This window comes from Manis pentadactyla, chromosome 7, assembly GCF_030020395.1.
Source record: "Manis pentadactyla isolate mManPen7 chromosome 7, mManPen7.hap1, whole genome shotgun sequence".
In the NCBI taxonomy this organism is placed as follows: domain Eukaryota; kingdom Metazoa; phylum Chordata; class Mammalia; order Pholidota; family Manidae; genus Manis; species Manis pentadactyla.
In genome coordinates this window covers 11,454,820-11,472,356 of record NC_080025.1, presented here as the reverse complement: position 1 = coordinate 11,472,356, position 17,537 = coordinate 11,454,820, and the positions used below count along the sequence as shown (strand labels likewise).

The 17,537-nt window shown below is 38.5% G+C and overlaps 1 protein-coding gene across 10 annotated transcripts in view; it reads left to right on the top strand.

Annotated features, from left to right (window-relative positions):
- FAT1 (FAT atypical cadherin 1) overlaps positions 1–17,537 on the top strand; it is a 119,032-nt gene that overhangs the window by 49,060 nt on the left and 52,435 nt on the right. For all 10 annotated transcript variants that reach the window (XR_005026606.2, XM_036894392.2, XM_036894393.2 and 7 more), the window contains exon 3: positions 9,787–10,101. Coding sequence is in view for 9 of the 10 variants with exons in the window: in XM_036894392.2 (XP_036750287.2) it covers positions 9,787–10,101 (315 nt within the window). In the remaining variant the exon portion in view is untranslated. The remainder of the gene's footprint in view (positions 1–9,786; positions 10,102–17,537) is intronic.

Below are 17,537 nucleotides of genomic sequence, written 5' to 3'. Positions count from 1 at the left end.
CAGCTAGTTGAATTTAACTTAAGACAATTTACTTAATTTTTGATGCTCAAGCAAGTTAGTAAATGTAAGCACTTAGATGGCTAGCTGGTAATAAATTGATTAATTTATTACCTTATGGTGATGGATAAATGACTTTGGACCAGTTATTTTAAAGCCCTAAACCTCTGCATCTGCATATGGAAAATGAGGAAAGACCACCCAGTTTACAGAATAATTGTGAGGATTAAACAACATGGCATATATAAACCTGAGTTTATATATATCTGAGTGTGCATCCAGTAAATACGAGGGGCAAAGTCAACAGCACTGAAACTATAGTTTCTAAAATATAAAACATACTGGTAGAAATACTGCCATCGTTACATGAATGTACCCTTTGAATTGTAATGCTTCCAAAGGCTGTCTTGTGGATGTAGTTTTATCCAGTTTATGTATGTTCAGATGATACTTTTGATACCCAAGGATGATCCTCTTTAAGAGAGCTTATCCTTGAAAGCCCTCATTAACAATATTAGTGATTCTGGAGTGGAAATCAGAACTTGGAATCATTTCTCAGCAAAGTATGAAAACAATTTAGCAGAGCTTGCCATGGGAATGACTCTTTGCAAAGCTAAAGAAATCCCTGGACTTGAAACATGATGCTTAAAATCTGATTATGAACTTAATATGTTGTAGGAAGTTTGAAAGTCAGCTTCCTCAGCTAATTTTAAAATTGCAACAATTTTAATCAAAAGTGTTGATATACATTTAATTAAAATGATTTAAAGAGATAATCTAAATAATGAAAAAACAGATTACTACATTAAAGCTTTCCCTTTGATCATTAACTTATGACCTAACTCTGGGCAATATAATTATAGAATTTCCTAGACCAAAACTTTGTAAGTAGTTTCTTATGTAAATACTTTTGAATATTAAATTCTTGAAGTTGTTGGAATATCCATTCTTAAACATCTACTCAGATTAAATGAAACAGACAAATGCTTGGAAATGCAAGTATATCTAAGATATAGAGGGAAAATAAAATGAGAAGGTAATACTAACAAAACTTTTAAAGGACTTCTGATATTATATTCATTTGTTTTTTTACTGTATGTATTTTTAAATGGCTTAATACTCATTATTATGGAAATCTAAAGATTAAAAAGTACTTTGGTTCACTGGATTGATTTTTTATTGTCCCTCCATCACCTTGTTTATTCTAGACCTCTTTTCTTTCTGCACATGTAATTGTATGTGTGCTTCTGTGGTTTTTATTTTTGAAACAACTAAACAGAACCAAGGTCACATTTTATATACTTTTATAAAGATTTATGGTTTTCATTTGTTTTCTCAATTTATATATCACTGACGTTCTTCCATGTAATTATACATCTTCTCTTAAAGGTTCATCATATTACCAATTATATAATGAACCAGCTCCTCTTTTCTTCTGATAATATGGAATATGCTTAATGTCTTAACAGCACAGTGAAGTTTTTGTAGTATCAAATACCTTATGCAGATCCCCAAATGTTGGGAAAACCTCACAACCAAGTTTTTCCATCTGGTCATAAAACATTCCATTGAAGCTGGGGCTTTTTCTCTGGGTGCTGCTGGCTGTGTTCAGTTGCTGTCATGCTTCTGTCCAGTTAGAGGCGCAGCCAGTGACTCAGAGGTGTTAGAGCCTGATTATCTGGAGCCAACCTCTTTGGATTGCATACCAGTTCCACCATGAGTAAACTATGTGACTTGGGGCAAGTTGATGGCACTGTTTACTCCTTTGTGAAAGGGATGATCACATTACCTGCTGGAAGATTAAATGAGTTAATATGAGAAGTGTTTAAAATAGTGCCTGACACATCATGAGTTCTATATGTGTATTTTCTGTTACAGTGTTATCATCACCATCTTCCTTATCCTTATCACCAAGTTCACCGTGTTCCGATTGCAAATGAGTTTCCGCAAAACAACACTTGCGGCAAGTCATTGGTTTTGAAAGAGTGGATCATGTTAATAACCAATACCATGGCCTCATTTAAGTTGGAGAGAGAACTTTACAACACGATTTACTCAGTTTTTAGCTGTAAGAGGTCAGAAAGGTATCTGCTGAACTACGTAGCATACAACTGTTTGCCTAGCCATTTGCTTGACCCATGAGGAGTGTTCCTTTTATTTTATTTTAGTTACTTTGACCTTTTTATTATTAAAACATGGGATATTTACTTTATTTGTGTGGCCTCAATCTTTTAAATTTTTAATTTTTCTATATATACGTATGTGGAGCAATGTAGAGGTTAGGGGCACTGACAGCCACACAGTTGAAAATCTGTGTATAACTTTTAACTCCCGCAAAATTTAACTACTAAGAGCCTGCCGTTGACCGAACGTCTTACCAGTAACATAAACTGATTAACACATATTTTGCCTATTATGTGTACTATTATAATACTGTATTATTACAATAAAGTAAGCTTTAGGAAAGAAAATGTTAAAGTCATAAGGAAGAGAAAGTACATTTATAGTACTGTACAGTATTTATTGAAAAACATCTGCATGTAAGTGGGCCCTTGAAGTTCACACCCATGCTATTCAAGGGTCAGCTGTATATCTATTTTTAAAAGTACTAGAATTTGCTTTGCAGATAATTTTTCTCTGCAGGACATGACTTTATATGTTTTCTTTCTTTGTTTTATGATTTTACCAACACCAGTAAATGATACTATCTCATATACTTAAAGTGAGAGGAAGTATAAAATTTGTGTGTACTGAAAGCATTTCTTCTGTGTCCTTCCCTAAGCGATGGAATAGCCATTTTAGAATCTTAAATGCCTTCAGCTTAACAGACTCTTACCTTGTCTGTTCTCTTTTCCAGTCAGCAGTGACAGTGCAGTTTGCTGCCAACTAATGGCAAGAAGCAGGCAGGAACATTAAATGTACAGACTATGTTTTTACATTATGATTTACTGTACATAGGTTTCTAAAAGAATTAAAGGGTTTTTGATTTATTGCATATTAAAAAATACTGCATATCAAAATGTACAGTCATTTTAAAGAGTGATTAGATTTCAGAAACCTCACCTTCTGTATCAAACTCATTTCACCACCTCTCGTTGTACATTAATATTATCAAGGCAAAGTAATAAAAAGTCTGTTAAATTTATAGTTAATTCAGATGTTAAAGTGGAAACATACATGTAATTTGATTTCGGTTTAAATATTTAGCCCTAACATACGAGATTTCTTCCTGTACTCATTAGGATCTGTCAAGATACCAAGATGTTCAAGTGTTAGCAGTATAGATCCTTCTAAATTTAGTATTTACTGTAAATGAGATAAAAAAAAATTCAGAAAAGTTTTATCACTTAAAGAAGGAAGCAAACTAATCTATATAATTGTATTCTCTGATGACCATGCTTTTCTAAAATAAAACTTTTAATAGATTTATAGAAAAATTGAGCAGGTAGTACACAGTTCCCATATCGCCCCTACCCACACACAGCTTCCCCTCTTATTTATATCTTACATGAGTATGTCTCTCTGTCATAATTAGTGAACTAAGACTGATGCATTCTTATTCACTGAAGCCCATGGTTTGCCCAGGTATCTTTAGTTTTCACCTCATGTGCTTTTTCTGGTCCAGGATCCTGTCCAGAATCCCACGTTACATTTAGATGTCATATCTTCTTATGTTCTTGTCTGTGACCATTTCTTGCACTTACCTTGTTTTTGATGAAAATCCTTTTTTTAACATGTGCTTGCTGAAAAAAATTATTTACCAAGTCCTGAACAAAAGAGAACAAAAATCCCTGCCCTCAGAGGGTTTGCATTTTAGCAGGGAGCTTATAGTCTACTTTTTAAATATAATTTTAAGGCAGAAGGAATGCCTTATGGCAGATTAGTATTTCACATGATAATTGTGGGACTTCGGATTTTTCTATAATTAGCCAAAAAAAAAAAATTGAGTAACCATTTGTGGATTAGTTGCAAAAACATAGATACTGTATCTCTAATGTGTAGAACATATGTCTTAAAGTGTGTATTGTTTTTATATTGAGGGAAACACTTATTTCCAAAAGAGTGATGCTGTTTATGATGAGACTATGGAATTGGAGAAGAGAGTGGTCAGACCCTTGTTGCCTACAGGGAAAATATCATCAAAGACTGTATTTCTTGTTGAAGGTTTTTTTGTGATTGACTGAAGAAACTTTTCATACAGTTGCTGACTTAAGTTTGGCTTCAGAAAAGTTAAAAATCTGTGTGGCATGTGATATATCAGAAATGAGGGTAGGATTTGCAAATTTTAGGTTGCCAGGTCACTGCTGATCCTAAGTATTTTTGAGGTGGAATAGCTGAAGAATCTGAAACAAGGTTTTGCTGAAAGCTTTGGCACTCGGGCTTGATAGGGGACCAAGCCGTTAAACAAAGGAAATGGGGAAATTCTAGGAAGAAAGGTGTTCTGCAGCCAGGGAAATTTTGAGTCAGTTAAATTATTTTTGGCAGTGTAGCGGCTATATATAACTTTACTTTTGCCTTAAAAATTACTATGTTGAAAACACCCTGCTCTGCCACTGTCAGCTGGAGGGATGCTGGCCTTTCCTGTTTCGGGGCCATATTCAAGTTAGTCATCAATGGTGGGTAGTATGAATTAGTTATTGCTGAAAACCTTTACTTACTTTTGGACCATTTGCTTAAGCAGCTAATACTGTACCCTGTAACCTTTGAGTAAGCAGGCTATGGGAAGACAGCGCCATCAGTGCCTGTTGAGTCAAATGCAGGAACATTAATGAATCCTTCTAGAAAGAAATTTTGCTGGGAGTTATATTTTATAGCTACATTGGTTCAAGCTCTTTTAATTAATTACATTGGTTTGTTTTTCCTTTTCTTTCAGTCTAGTTTTTCCATTGTTTGCACATTTATAATCAGTTTCCATGGTAACATCTGGTGGTAGCTTTGAAATCCAAGAGAGTATGTTTGGAATGATAAATATTTTTACTTAATAGCTCCAGATTTCCGGCTTCTTTCAAAATTTTCCGCTTATTAACAACTTTTCCTGAAAATGTCTTCATTGTATTCTTGAAGTTGGAAAGCTTGGCATTTATTGCTTCTGTCATGTTTCATTAAAGCAAAGGATTGATGCCTTATAACATTGCTGGGGGGTGCATGTAACAGGCGTGTCTAAACTTGTCTTCTGTAATCAGAGTGTACATCCTAGAACCATGCAGCCCCTAGCTTGCCTGCTGCTTCCGCATCGTACCCTTGTGATAAGAAAGGTGTCGTCTCCACATTTTCTTCCTCACTGCTGTTTTCTCTTGCAGCCTTGATATTCTTTCCACCTGGCTGGAGGGAGTTCTGTGAAAGTCCTGGGCTTACATATCATCTAGTTGCATACTATTGTTGCTCTCTCAGAAAGTGAAAGAGGAAATCAAAAACAGGAGCAGAGATGGCAGAGAAAGAGGGAAGACAACCTGAAGGCAGGAAGGAGCCCACAGAGGAGGAGTTTGTGTTGGGGTGTTTATATGTGCCAAAGAAGATGTGGTATTATTTTGGAGTGTATTAAAGAGAAATATCTTAAAAACTAGAGTTTAATAACGATGTCGTTTTTAGTGGTTTCTTAACCATTTCAGGAAAAGTGAAATGCCTCAATGTGCAAAAAAATTGATTTGATGTCAGTTGGTAGATGACCATGGATGGAAAGAAATTAGGGTGAGGTGGTTTTGAGAAAGAACACAGTAGGTTGATCACATCCAGTGATGGCTAGGAGTCATTAGTTATGGTTGTTTTTCTGTCTTAAAGGTATAACTAGAAGTCTTCATATTGGAAACCTAAAAATTTTACGAAGGAAACTGCTGAAGTTGCAAGCGTGTCAGCTGTGGCTTTCGTTCGGGAGGACTAGGGGAGAGAAGGGTGACAGGGCGGGAGCACAGACTTAACAGGGACCGCCGCTGCTCAGAATCCAGGGCCCCATGCAGAACGACTGGGATTCTCAGGAGCCCCTGGTTGAGCCGGAGCCCGCTCTGGATTCCACACTCCACCGGTTCAGCTTCCTAAAGCTGGGCAGATCCTATCTACTTTCTTTAAAACCGAGGTAGTTGCGCTGGAGCATTTCAAAGGGGCTGCCAGTTGCAGGACTTGATTTTGAGATGGCTGAGGCTGAGTCTACTCCTGTCTCCCTTCCCAGGTTACCGGGCCGTTTCCAGCTGCTCCCGACCCCGTGGTCTGCCCTTCCTAGCCTCAGGATGGAAGCTCGGTGTAGCTGGTGCTCTCTGCCTGCTTCAGAAGTGGCTTCCCGGGAGTTGTGAGGGGATGTGATTTGTGACTGAGCAGACAGATCAAAAAGCAGAACACAAAATAACTTTGCATATGTACAGTCTTTTCCCACGTACTTTATGCTTTCAAAATAGGGCATAGAATTAGCATCTGCAGTTAGAATCATGCTTAGCCCCTGAACCTCTCTGTGACCAGACAGAGTTCTTGTTGTCCTATAAGTGTCCTTATTTCAGCAGCTGAAAACTCCTCACAGCCACTCATCACGGCAACAGCCCCCGTGGTCTCCAGCATCCTCGGTGCTGTGGGGCGTGTGACAGTGATGGCTGATGGTGACATTTCCGCCTGATGGCAGAGAGCCTGGGGCCCGGCATCAGACTGTCGGGTTTATCCCGATGCCACCACATAGCGGTCACCCTTGCTGCTGCCTCTCACTGTAGGGCTTGGGGCAAGTTGCTTAACTTTATCTAAGCTTGTTTTGTTATTTGTAAAACTGGGATGAAAATCATACAATTTCTGTGTTCTTCCAATGACTGTGAACACATGTAAAGCACCTAATGAAGTCCTTGGCGTACAGTAAATAAATACTTGTATTATTCAGTATAAATTGAAACATAAATCATCTTCGCAGTCACTATGTGATATTGTAAAAAATCTACTGCCCATGAATTCATGAAATACGAACATCTTAGCTTCACACTTATGCATATTTAATATTTTACATTGCTAATTAATACCATCCTAGTTTTCTTCCATATTTGAGAAGAAGCATTTTGCCGTCTCACTTTTAAACTTTGTTAATGACTTCTGGAGGTTTCTAGGACTCGGAACTTCCCCTTCTAGCAGTGGCTAAGAGGCCTCACAGGAGGCAACGGCTTGATGAGGGGAGCCGGGCAGTTCCCGGAAGGCGTTCCGTAATTGTGTCCTACCGTCTGGACACTTACAGCTAGACTCAAAGTGGGATTTGACGGAGAATAAACAGCTGTTTTTGTCTATGATTTAAACCTCATGTTATATGTGCATTTTATATTTCTTTTTTATTCTTTCTCCCTGAGACTAGAGAAAAAAACCATTCCATCTGAACGAACATGTAATCCAGCCCTTTTGAATACTGATGTGAAAAAAAATGGAGGAAATAGGAGGTTTAACTTGTCTTTTCAGAATTTTCATGTTAAGTTTTGTTCACTCCCCTTTTGTCATACTAGCAAGAGGACAGACGGGATTTTGCTGGCACTAAAGTCAGTCCTGATGTCTGAACTCCAGCCCTGCCATTTCTTACAATCCTGGGAAAGTTACTCATCTCTCTCCATCTGAGTTTTTCATCCATGATATTGAGATAATGACACTGCGTATGTGGGCAGCTTAGATAAAAAGATTAAATAGGGTAAGGCACATAGGGCAGTTGTGGGGCCTGGCATAAACATGGAACAAATTTGTTTGTGTAGTATTTGCTATTATTAAATGCCTACAAATCACATTTAAATGGACACCGTTTTACAAAGTGAACAGCCACCGCATTATTTGTTGGGTATTGGAACCGGAAAGGGGTGACTGCAAGCACTCTACACCTGTCTTCTTGAAGTTTTCTGACACTTCACCTATCAAGTGAATTATGTTACATTTTAATGAAACAGCAAAACACAAGAAGAACATACAGACATACTTGTTACTAGGTAGTCCTAGTGGAGAGATCGTTCTGTTATTCCCTGACTTCCTTTGTAGCAGTTGATAGCAGTGATGAGAAAAGAAAAACTAGAAAAGATTATTTTCCTTTGCTTACTAAGGCCACTCCTCTTTCAGATTAACAGCAGATACAGTTTTGCCAATTTAGTGAACAGATTGCGTATGCATAGACTATGTTTGGACTGAGAAAAAGGAAACCTTTTAGAGTTTATCAGACAGTTGTCTCTGCTGCATGGAGAGAGTAGTTAGCTCCTTTTTAATTTAAGTTTTCTGAGGTTTTGTTCCATATTCCTGGGGGAGTATTGTCTATCTATTTTGATGATTTGCTAAGAACTAATGAAGCAATACTGAATAATGATGCTGCTTCTGAATAACATAAGCACTTAAGATAATTATTTCACATTTTAATATTTAGTTAAGTTTGGTATTTACAGTTTATAATAAACCTTTTTGGAAGTATAAGATATGATAAACATTCAAAATGAGTGATATCAATTACCTCTAATAAGCAAATTGTAAAATTTATATAATGGTAAAAAAATACAGGTTTGTGTTTGGTTGAGATAAACATTTTTTCATTTCTGAGCACAGGTTAAATGGATATTTGCTATTTTTCCATAGTATTTTACATTAAATGGGAAACTTCAGTGATTCTGTAGTTGAGAATATCTAAAGTCCAACCTGGACCAAAAAGCACATAAGTTCAGAATGTTTAATGTACAAAAAAAAAATGCAGTGGGAAAAAAATTGAAAGGATGAGATTGTACCATTGAGTAAAAAGGTGGAATTTGCTTAAGAGAAATGGTTTTTTCCACTGTTCATCATCCTGAGAAGAGGTTAATCTGGGGCTTAAGTAATGTTCTGACTGGTGTCAATGGCTAGGCCAAAACATTAATTCTTTGTAATTACATAACTCCATATTTTATTAGTTGATTTAATAAGAAATGTGCCCTAGTTTGAGTCCCAGTTGAGGACTCTTCTGCACCAGCCCCAGTTAAGACAGCTATTCATTTTTGTTCATTCACTTAATAAATAATTACTGGCCTTTGGGGAGGGTGCTGGGTATCCTGGTATTCAAGAAGGAAGCGGCCCCTGGCTTGTGGAGCTCACAGCGTGGAGGGAGAATTTATGTTGTTAGCACACTGGTTGGCTCACTGTAGCTTAAGGCAGTTCAAAGGAACTAAAGGATTTATTTCAGTACCCAAGAGAGCTGAGCCATCCTTATTCTGGGCTTTGAAAGGCTATACTCTTGTGTTTTCTTAGCCACTATTCAAAGGGGTGTGTAAACCAAAGTAGATTTCAAGAGGTGTGCTGCTCAGCCTCTTTCTCTAAACTAGCAGCGTGGGAAGCAGGAGGTGCTGGACTGTGGGGACTCAGATCTGGGCCCTGGCTCTGGATTGGTCTCTGGGTCCCTGATTAACCTGTAGGAACAGTGGCAGATTTCAAGTGACTGTAAATGTCACTGTGGGACAAAGTACTGGGCCATTAGATGATCTCTTAGTGCCCATCCCATCCCCTTGGGTTGTTTTGAGATTTGAGTGAGATAATATTTGTAAAGTGCTTGACTGTTACTAAGTGATCATGACAAACACTTTTATAGCCAATATCACATTCCAAGTGCTGTTCTACTCATCATGTGTGCGTTAGTTTCGTTTAATCAATCAATCTTCACCTTACAGCAAAGGAAACTGAGGCACAGAATGTTTGGATAAGTTGCTCTAGATCATGCATCTAGGACTGACTCGTGAGCCCTTGATAAACTAGAGTTGGTGCTTATGTTGACCCTTTCTCATAGTGGAAGTTTTCCTTTTTGTTGTTCACCTGCTACTTCACGTTTTTCTTCTTCTTTCTCTACAGGGGTCATAGAGACTTCGGACCGACTTGACCGCGAGTCAACCTCCCATTACTGGCTAACAGTCTATGCAACCGATCAGGGGGTTGTGCCTCTAGCCTCATTTATAGAGATCTACATAGGGGTTGAGGATGTCAATGACAATGCGCCACAGACCTCGGAGCCGGTATATTACCCAGAAGTAATGGAAAATTCTCCCAAGGATGTATCTGTAGTCCAGATTGAGGCGTTTGATCCAGATTCTAGCTCGAATGACAGGCTGACATACAAAATTACAAGTGGAAATCCACAAGGATTCTTTTCAATACATCCTAAAACAGGTATGTTATATGAACTATTCATACTTCTACTTCCTTAATATGGGGCAATTGAAGAACTAATTTTCTTAATTTGCCATTTTTCTTTAGTTTTCAGTAAATCATTTTCCTTTTGAACTATTCAAAACAAGCTGATTTCCAGTTGGAAATTTAGTCCAAAATTTTTTTTTTCCTTCCCCCTTTGAATTTGTTTTTATAAATTTTCTGACATGGCTCAGTAGGCTTTTACTTCCAGGTTAAAAAGCAAATAGCATTGTGTTAGTAATAGCTCCTAAATCAGTGAGATATCTTAAACTGACTACAAATTCAGTTCAACTGCTGCTAAGTATTCCAATTTTCTTAACTCTGCTTTTTATGGAGAACATCACAGGAGCCTATTTCACAACTCATAGTAGTTTTTCCAGTGTTGGTTTAGGATTTTCCCACAGAGCACTGCTCTATCTCTGCAGGCGGCAGGGGTCAGGATGAAACAGTTTTCCAGTTGGGAGCAGTTACTTTCTGGGACCAGTGCCTTAAGTTTTCCTTCTGTTTTCTCCACTCAGCATCTGACCACCTGCTTCTATGCAGGTAGCTCCTTGGCTTCCAAAATCTTTATAAACTTTTAATCTTTGTTCTTTTACATTTGATGACACATCTACTTTTTTCTTAGTTCTTAGTTCTCTTTTGTATTATTTCACCAAAAAAAAGAGGCTCGCTGTAGTGCTTGTCTGTGTAGTGAAGAGTGAGCTATCCTTTTAGCGAGGAAAACTGCATGTGCAGTGCTGTGCTCCTTGATTTCTTGATCGAAGTTGAAGCAAGCCCTACCATGGGACATTGAGAGGACAGTTTATTTGGAGGAAAATAAAACTTCATATCAGGTGGGATATTTTGGTGATTTGATGCTTTTCAGTAGAATCGAGTTAACAGAACACAGAGCATTCTGAAGAGGGAGAGGCACTGTAATTTACACGCCTCTGCTTTATCTTTATTATGACTGTCCTAAATCTAGGGGAAGTGGCTTACCCGCTTACTGCATTGTCTACTTGATGTGTTAACTAACATACAGTCAAAATTGAGGCATTCTCAGCTTCTTTACTAGTCTTTGTTGTCCCCTTTTTTATACCGTTCTTATCTCATAATTTTCTTTGCTGAACTTATAAAGGAAGCAATTCTTAAGTTAGAAAGAAGGTTTGAGTTCAGTATCTGTACGGAAATGCCTTCACAAAGATACCTGAAGGAGATTGCGTGTTTCTAATATATTTTCTGTTACAAAGATGTTGAAATGTGAGTGTTTTAAACCTCATGTCAGCATATTTCAACCTGATGTTCATAGAAACTGTCTTTCTTGATTGTTGAAAGTAAACATATGTTCAAGATTTGTTTTGAATATATAGGATTTACTTTTGCTTTGAGATAATTATGCTCTAATTATTTGGCCAGATTCTGATGTGTTCCTCTGATAGCGAATAGGAGTGCAGTTTGGGTCCTTCGAAAACCAGTAGTTGATTATTAGGAACAATTGAGCCATAAACAAATTTAATTATATAGGAGAGAAACAAGATCTGAGCGTTTTGCCCCCTTGGGAAGCTTTAGGGGCAGGTGCAAGACCCTGAACTGAAAAAAGGTGTGGAATTCAGAGATTATACAAGAAAACGACAACTTGAAGTGGCATCTGTAAATGATTAATAAAAGGCTTGTTTAAGCAGTCTAGTTGTATACTATTTTTGTCGCATAAGTGGTGACCAAGTTCAGCTTCATTTTTGTGAAACAAGATAAAAGAGAACTAAGGGTTAAGAAAAGTAGGAGGCACTGTCAAATATAAAAGAAAAAAGATTAGAAGTTTATAAAAATTTCAGAGCAGGATTTTGGACGCCAGAAACTAACTGTCTGGAAGCAGGGGTGGGTCATAGACCTTGAAGGATGGAGAACTCTAGATGTTAAAGCCTTGAACTGGTAACCTAAGAATATAACTACCCCTATTTTTAAATTGTTTGATGAATTAGACTTTAAAAGATTTTTGTTTTTCTTATGTCTTCTGTCTCTGCTAGATGAGCTTAAGTCTTCTGTGAAGAGACAACCAAACAAACATTAAATGTCGTTTGAATGTCTGAGCAAATACTGTAGGTCTGGGCATAATGTATATTTGAGAAGAAGAAAGAAACAAGGAAATTACATAAGTCAGAGATGTTGTGGGAGCCTTGAAACTTGGTTATCTCTGGGGCCTCTGAAATGATATCATTGCCATGGTGTTATGTCTTGTAGAAAGGTGGCTAATGTGGTGTAGCCACTGCCTTTTACATCTCTCTGTTGTGGCACCTCTCAGGAAGAGATGCCTACCGAAAATTCTTGCCTGTCTTCAGGGACAGTGAGTCCCCACCGGGAGTCCACAGCGAGTTTCCAATGCTCTGAGTGGGAAGCACGCACATCCTCCTGACAAGACAGCAGGAGAAAATTCCTAAGGGGTGCAAGAGATTTTATTTTCTTGAAATTGAAGGCAGATACCAGTGGAGAGTAACTGTAGTTAGTACACAAGAGTATTTGTTGTGATGTGTATTTTAAACTTTATGGTTAGTAGAGGAATCTGATCATTCCTCAAGTCACCTAATTCACGTCTCCAAAGACTAAGAAATAACCATCAGCACGGACCTTATTAAAGAGTATAGGAAATACAGCTTCACAAGGTCTGTCTCTAGATGATTCTGTCCCCCAACTCAGTAGACACTTGTGTAATGTTTCCAAGTATAAAGTTTCAAGTGTACATCTTCCCCAAAACATTCAAAGCAGACTTTTTTTTGGTAGGTAGGTCGTTATTATTGGGGGCCACATTGCAGAAGCTGATGAAAGACACTCTGGGAGGAGAAAATTCCCATGATTTACTCACCCATAGCAGCACCTGGAGACCCTAAATCATGTCACTTAATTGATGGCTGAGTGAGAAAATCACCGGGCTAGAAACCAGGAGATCTGGGCAGTAGTGAGCCTTACCTCTGAGATATTGGGGAAAACTGGCTTCCAGGTCCTTATATTTTGTGGCTAGTGAGGAGCGTTTTTGCACGCCAGTTGAGGCACGTCTGCAGAGTACAGAGCACTCAGATCCATCTATGGAAGTTGACACCTCCTCTTCCCCTTGCCTGTGTTACATTCACTCTATCAACTGTGCGTAAGGTAATCAGGATTTTGGTGGATGAATGCATTTGCGCATCTCCCCTGGATAAACAGATCTGATGAAGTTAAATGAGCTTGACGATGATCAAAATGTCCAGCAGAGTTGGGAAGCCTAAATTCGCTGCCATTCAAACTGTGTGTTTAACACATCAGCTGTTTCCTGAGCTTTTGCTCTTTATCTAGCACTTCGAGAGATACTTTGAAAGTTGTAGACAACCTAAGTAAGATGGCAGAAACACAAGAAGAGAGACTGTGCCCACCAGCTCTGATCAGCACCTCTGGGAAGTGGGACAGACAGACAGGGCAGGTGTGATTAGCAGGGTGAGGTCCCTTGAAACAGTTCTGGACTGATTTTAAAGGCAGTGAAAGAGGTGTAGGGGATATTCCTCACACTGGGTGACAATTTGGAGTTGTGAGTATTTGTGGCCAAGAGATACAGTCAGATGAGTGTATGAGAATGGTTATGCCTGGTGGAAAACCTTAAATACCAAATTTGGGGAAAAGGCTAATATTTGTTATTTTTATAAATAATGACCTATTTTTGAGTCTACATGCTTGGAACATTTTATATAAATTTAAATCGGATGACCTCACTAGGTCATTTTGGAGGGGAGGCAAACATGTCCACAAAGACCTTTTTCTCCTTTTATTCATATACTATGACAAAGTATTTTAAGAACAAAACAGAACAAAAACTTTCCTAGGACTAGACTTGATAATCTGAATTTTGGGTTCTAAAGACAAGTTTAAATGAACATTTTGGAGGTTTATCTTCCAGCCTCAGTGTTTGTGCTGCTTAGCTTAGAGTGCCAGACCTGTTTTTCTGCTTCTCAGACAGCTCTCATGATATTGTTTATAAGTAGGGTGGCAGGGTTTTCTTTTCCATGGTTTACAAGCAAATGTGATTTTATCTTGTCTCCCTTTCTGCTACACACACTTTTCTTGACACCATACATATTTTATAACATTTTTTCATTATGTCCAATATCAGGGTAAATTTGCTTCTTTTAACATAACTCGTGCGATTGCTCGGGCTGGGGGGAGAGACAAAAGCCTGGAATGTCAGATCGCCTTGACAGCCCGACTCCTGCACACAGACTGTCTGGGCCTCGTTTGTGGAATGTCAAGGACAGAGAAGAAGGGGAGTCCCCAATAATCAGGGTCGGTTTATTATCCGCAAGTAACCTCAGGACACTGAAACCACCCGAGCAAAGTGTCTTTTTAAGTCAATGTTATCCATTTGAACTTCAGAGGAGTGATAGGCTCCTTATTGTCAGCAGATACTTTTCAAAGTGTTACTTTTAGGCATGTGTGTGCTTTATTCTCGTATCTATATTTGGTATTTTCCAAGTTTTGGACACAAAGCCAGTATTGCTTTTTTATTTTTAAAAAGTTTTATTGAAGTTTAATTGGCATACAATAAATTGTGCACACTTAAAGCCTGCAGTTTGGGAAGATTTGGCATAGTTGTGCAACTGCAGAACCATCACCACAGTCAATCAGTGAACAAATCCGTTGCTCCCCAAAGTTTCTCTACCTCTTTGTAGTCCCCCCTTCCATTCCTTTCTGTCCCCTTCCCCAGGCAGCCACTTGACCTGCATTTGGTTACTATATGTAACTTTTCATTTCCTAAAATGTTATATAAATGGATTCTTATGCTATATACTCTTTTTTTGGTAAAGCTTCTTGCACTTCACATATTTACTTTGCCATCTGTTTATTTTATTTTCTGTATTCTCTGTGCTCTGATGTCTAGGACCTCACTGACTGGACAGAGATTGCCCCTGTCAGGGCTAGCCAATTCTTAGAGCTGGTTAAAGACTCACTTTCTGTATACACACGAGCCAGTCCAGCACCCATACTCGGAACTATCTTCTTTAACCAGCCCCTAACTCCCCTTCCCTAACCATCCCAGGGCCAAGTACCAGACAGCGAGGGCCAGCCCCTGTGCCCCAGGGCCCACTGAAGTAATTCACAGACTAGCCACTCCCAAGCCTGCCTCTGCTGCCATGCCTTGCCTTGCCTTTTCTGTGCCAACCACAGTAAAGCTTTTGCCCATGCTTTGTCCTTGGTCCCTCTGTCCCCTGTGCTGCCCTGGTGCAACCCTGCGTGGCCCTGCGTGGTGTGGCACAGCGTGTCCCCTCTTCCTGGGAGTTGTATCCAATCATCTTCCGGTGACAGTTGTCTCTGATCTGCTGCCCTTACTGTACCTGAATAACGAAACCTACATTTTAAAACACTTTGATGCAGTTTCTTTCAGTCATAAAAGTAAGAATATATGGGTTTTTTCCTCATCGTCTTAAACAGGTGGCAGCATAGTATACACAGCAGTGTGCATCTTGTGTTTCTCCCTTAATGGGATTAGACGCTATGCTTTAGAAAAATGCCTGTTAGCAGCCATTGATGGATTTGCCACATTATTATAGGAATATATGTGTATATCTGTGTAACTCTCACCACCCACTTCGCTGATCCACCAATTTTTGCACTGCCTAGTACAAATATATTATTTTTTATCTTCTCGTTCATTGATGCCCGTCTTCCTGTTGGGGAACAGATACACTGAGAAAGAATTTTTTTTATGGTTAAAAATAAAGTTATCAGAAATGTTTAGGTAAAGTAGAGACATTCTTTTTGGATATATGTGTGCATTTGTGATTTGTGTGTATGCATGTGTGTCTTAAAAGGGTTTAGGCTCTTTGACAGTTATACATCTCTTTTCATCCACATGAAATTTTAAATGGTTTAAAAACGATTTTGAAGCTCTTAGCTTGTCCTTTATCCGTTCTGTTAAAATTTTACCTAATTCAGAGGCAGATCCTTACTCCGATCTCTGCTCATTACTGGGCCTGGAGCGCATTGCTCTGTTGGGATCTTCTGAGTCCTCCTGGCTGTCTGTCTTTGGGCTGATCTCCATCAGGCTGTCTCATGCCCGTAACTTTGAGAGCTGAGCTTGAAGGACACAGCCACAGAGGAGCCAGCAAACCTGGGCTTCCCTTCTGTCTTACTCTCTGATCTTCCTTGTACCACTCTTTTGCCATCTCTTGACCTCACTTTTAAAGATAAGGCTGGATTAAAACTTTGATTAGGAGTCGGAGGGACAGTGACAAGTTTAGCTTACGTTCATTGCATGTTAGGTATTTCAAGCACCCCCACGTACTCTCTTAACAAGGAACCCCGAGAGGGGTAAAGACTACAAATACCGAGAGTCTGCTGATCTCCCCATTTTTATTTTTTCCATTTTTCAAAATAACTGTATGACTTGAGAGGTAAAGGCCGTCTGGAGGTCAGAGCCAGAAAGGCATGGATTTCTTATCTGCTCCCCCTGGATGTGCAGTCCCGTATTCCCTGTGTGCCTGTGGGTTTGGGATGTAAATGTGGCTTGGAAACTAATTTTTCTGTACCTTCTCTGCTCTTTTATTAAGGAATTTCTGTATCATATATTGGTTGCTTTTGAGGCTAATCTTATGTCTATAATATTTTCAGACCAAAAATCACAAAGCTTCTAATTAACACTAGATGTGTAAACTTAGTTGTATTAACTGTGTATTGTAAGGATCATTAAACTTTTTCTCTAAAGAGCCAAGTAATAAGTATTTTAGGCTCTGCAGGCCATGCAGTCTCTGTCATGGCCACTCAGCTCTATCCCCTGTAGAGCAAAAGCAACCATAGACAATCTAGAAATGAATGAGCATGGCTGTGTTCCAATAAAACTTTATTTATGGACATTGAAACATTTCAGTTTCGTGAACTTTTCATATGCCGCAATATAGTATTCTTCTTTTGGTTTTTTTCTTCAACTGTTTAGGAATGTAAAAACCATTCTTAGCTTGCAAGCCATACAAAAACAGGTTGATGATAGTTTTTGATCCCTAATATGTGGATGTATTAATTAGTTGAACTCGTTGAATTGTTGATTTATTTCTAAGGCAGTAGACTATGGGATATTTCCAAAGTAAATATTTGAAATTTTTTCCCATTTCTCTAAGCAGTGAATCCATAGAAAAGATAACGTGTTTTGCTGCTCTGGGTTCTTAAAATTATTCTTTAAAGAATATCTAAAATATTAGTTATTCTGGTTAACATTTCAGATGAGATTTAGCAAATTGATGATAGACTATTAGATCTCTTCTACTCTGAGAAATAATTATTTCTCATTAGGAGAGAAAATATTTCCAAATTTTGAGTTTTCACACTTCTCTGTGCTGGTATATCCTGTTAAAAATATTTCAGAGCTAAATTCTAGCTCTTGTAGTTGGTAATATATACTCTCATCAAATCTTTACCATGGGCTC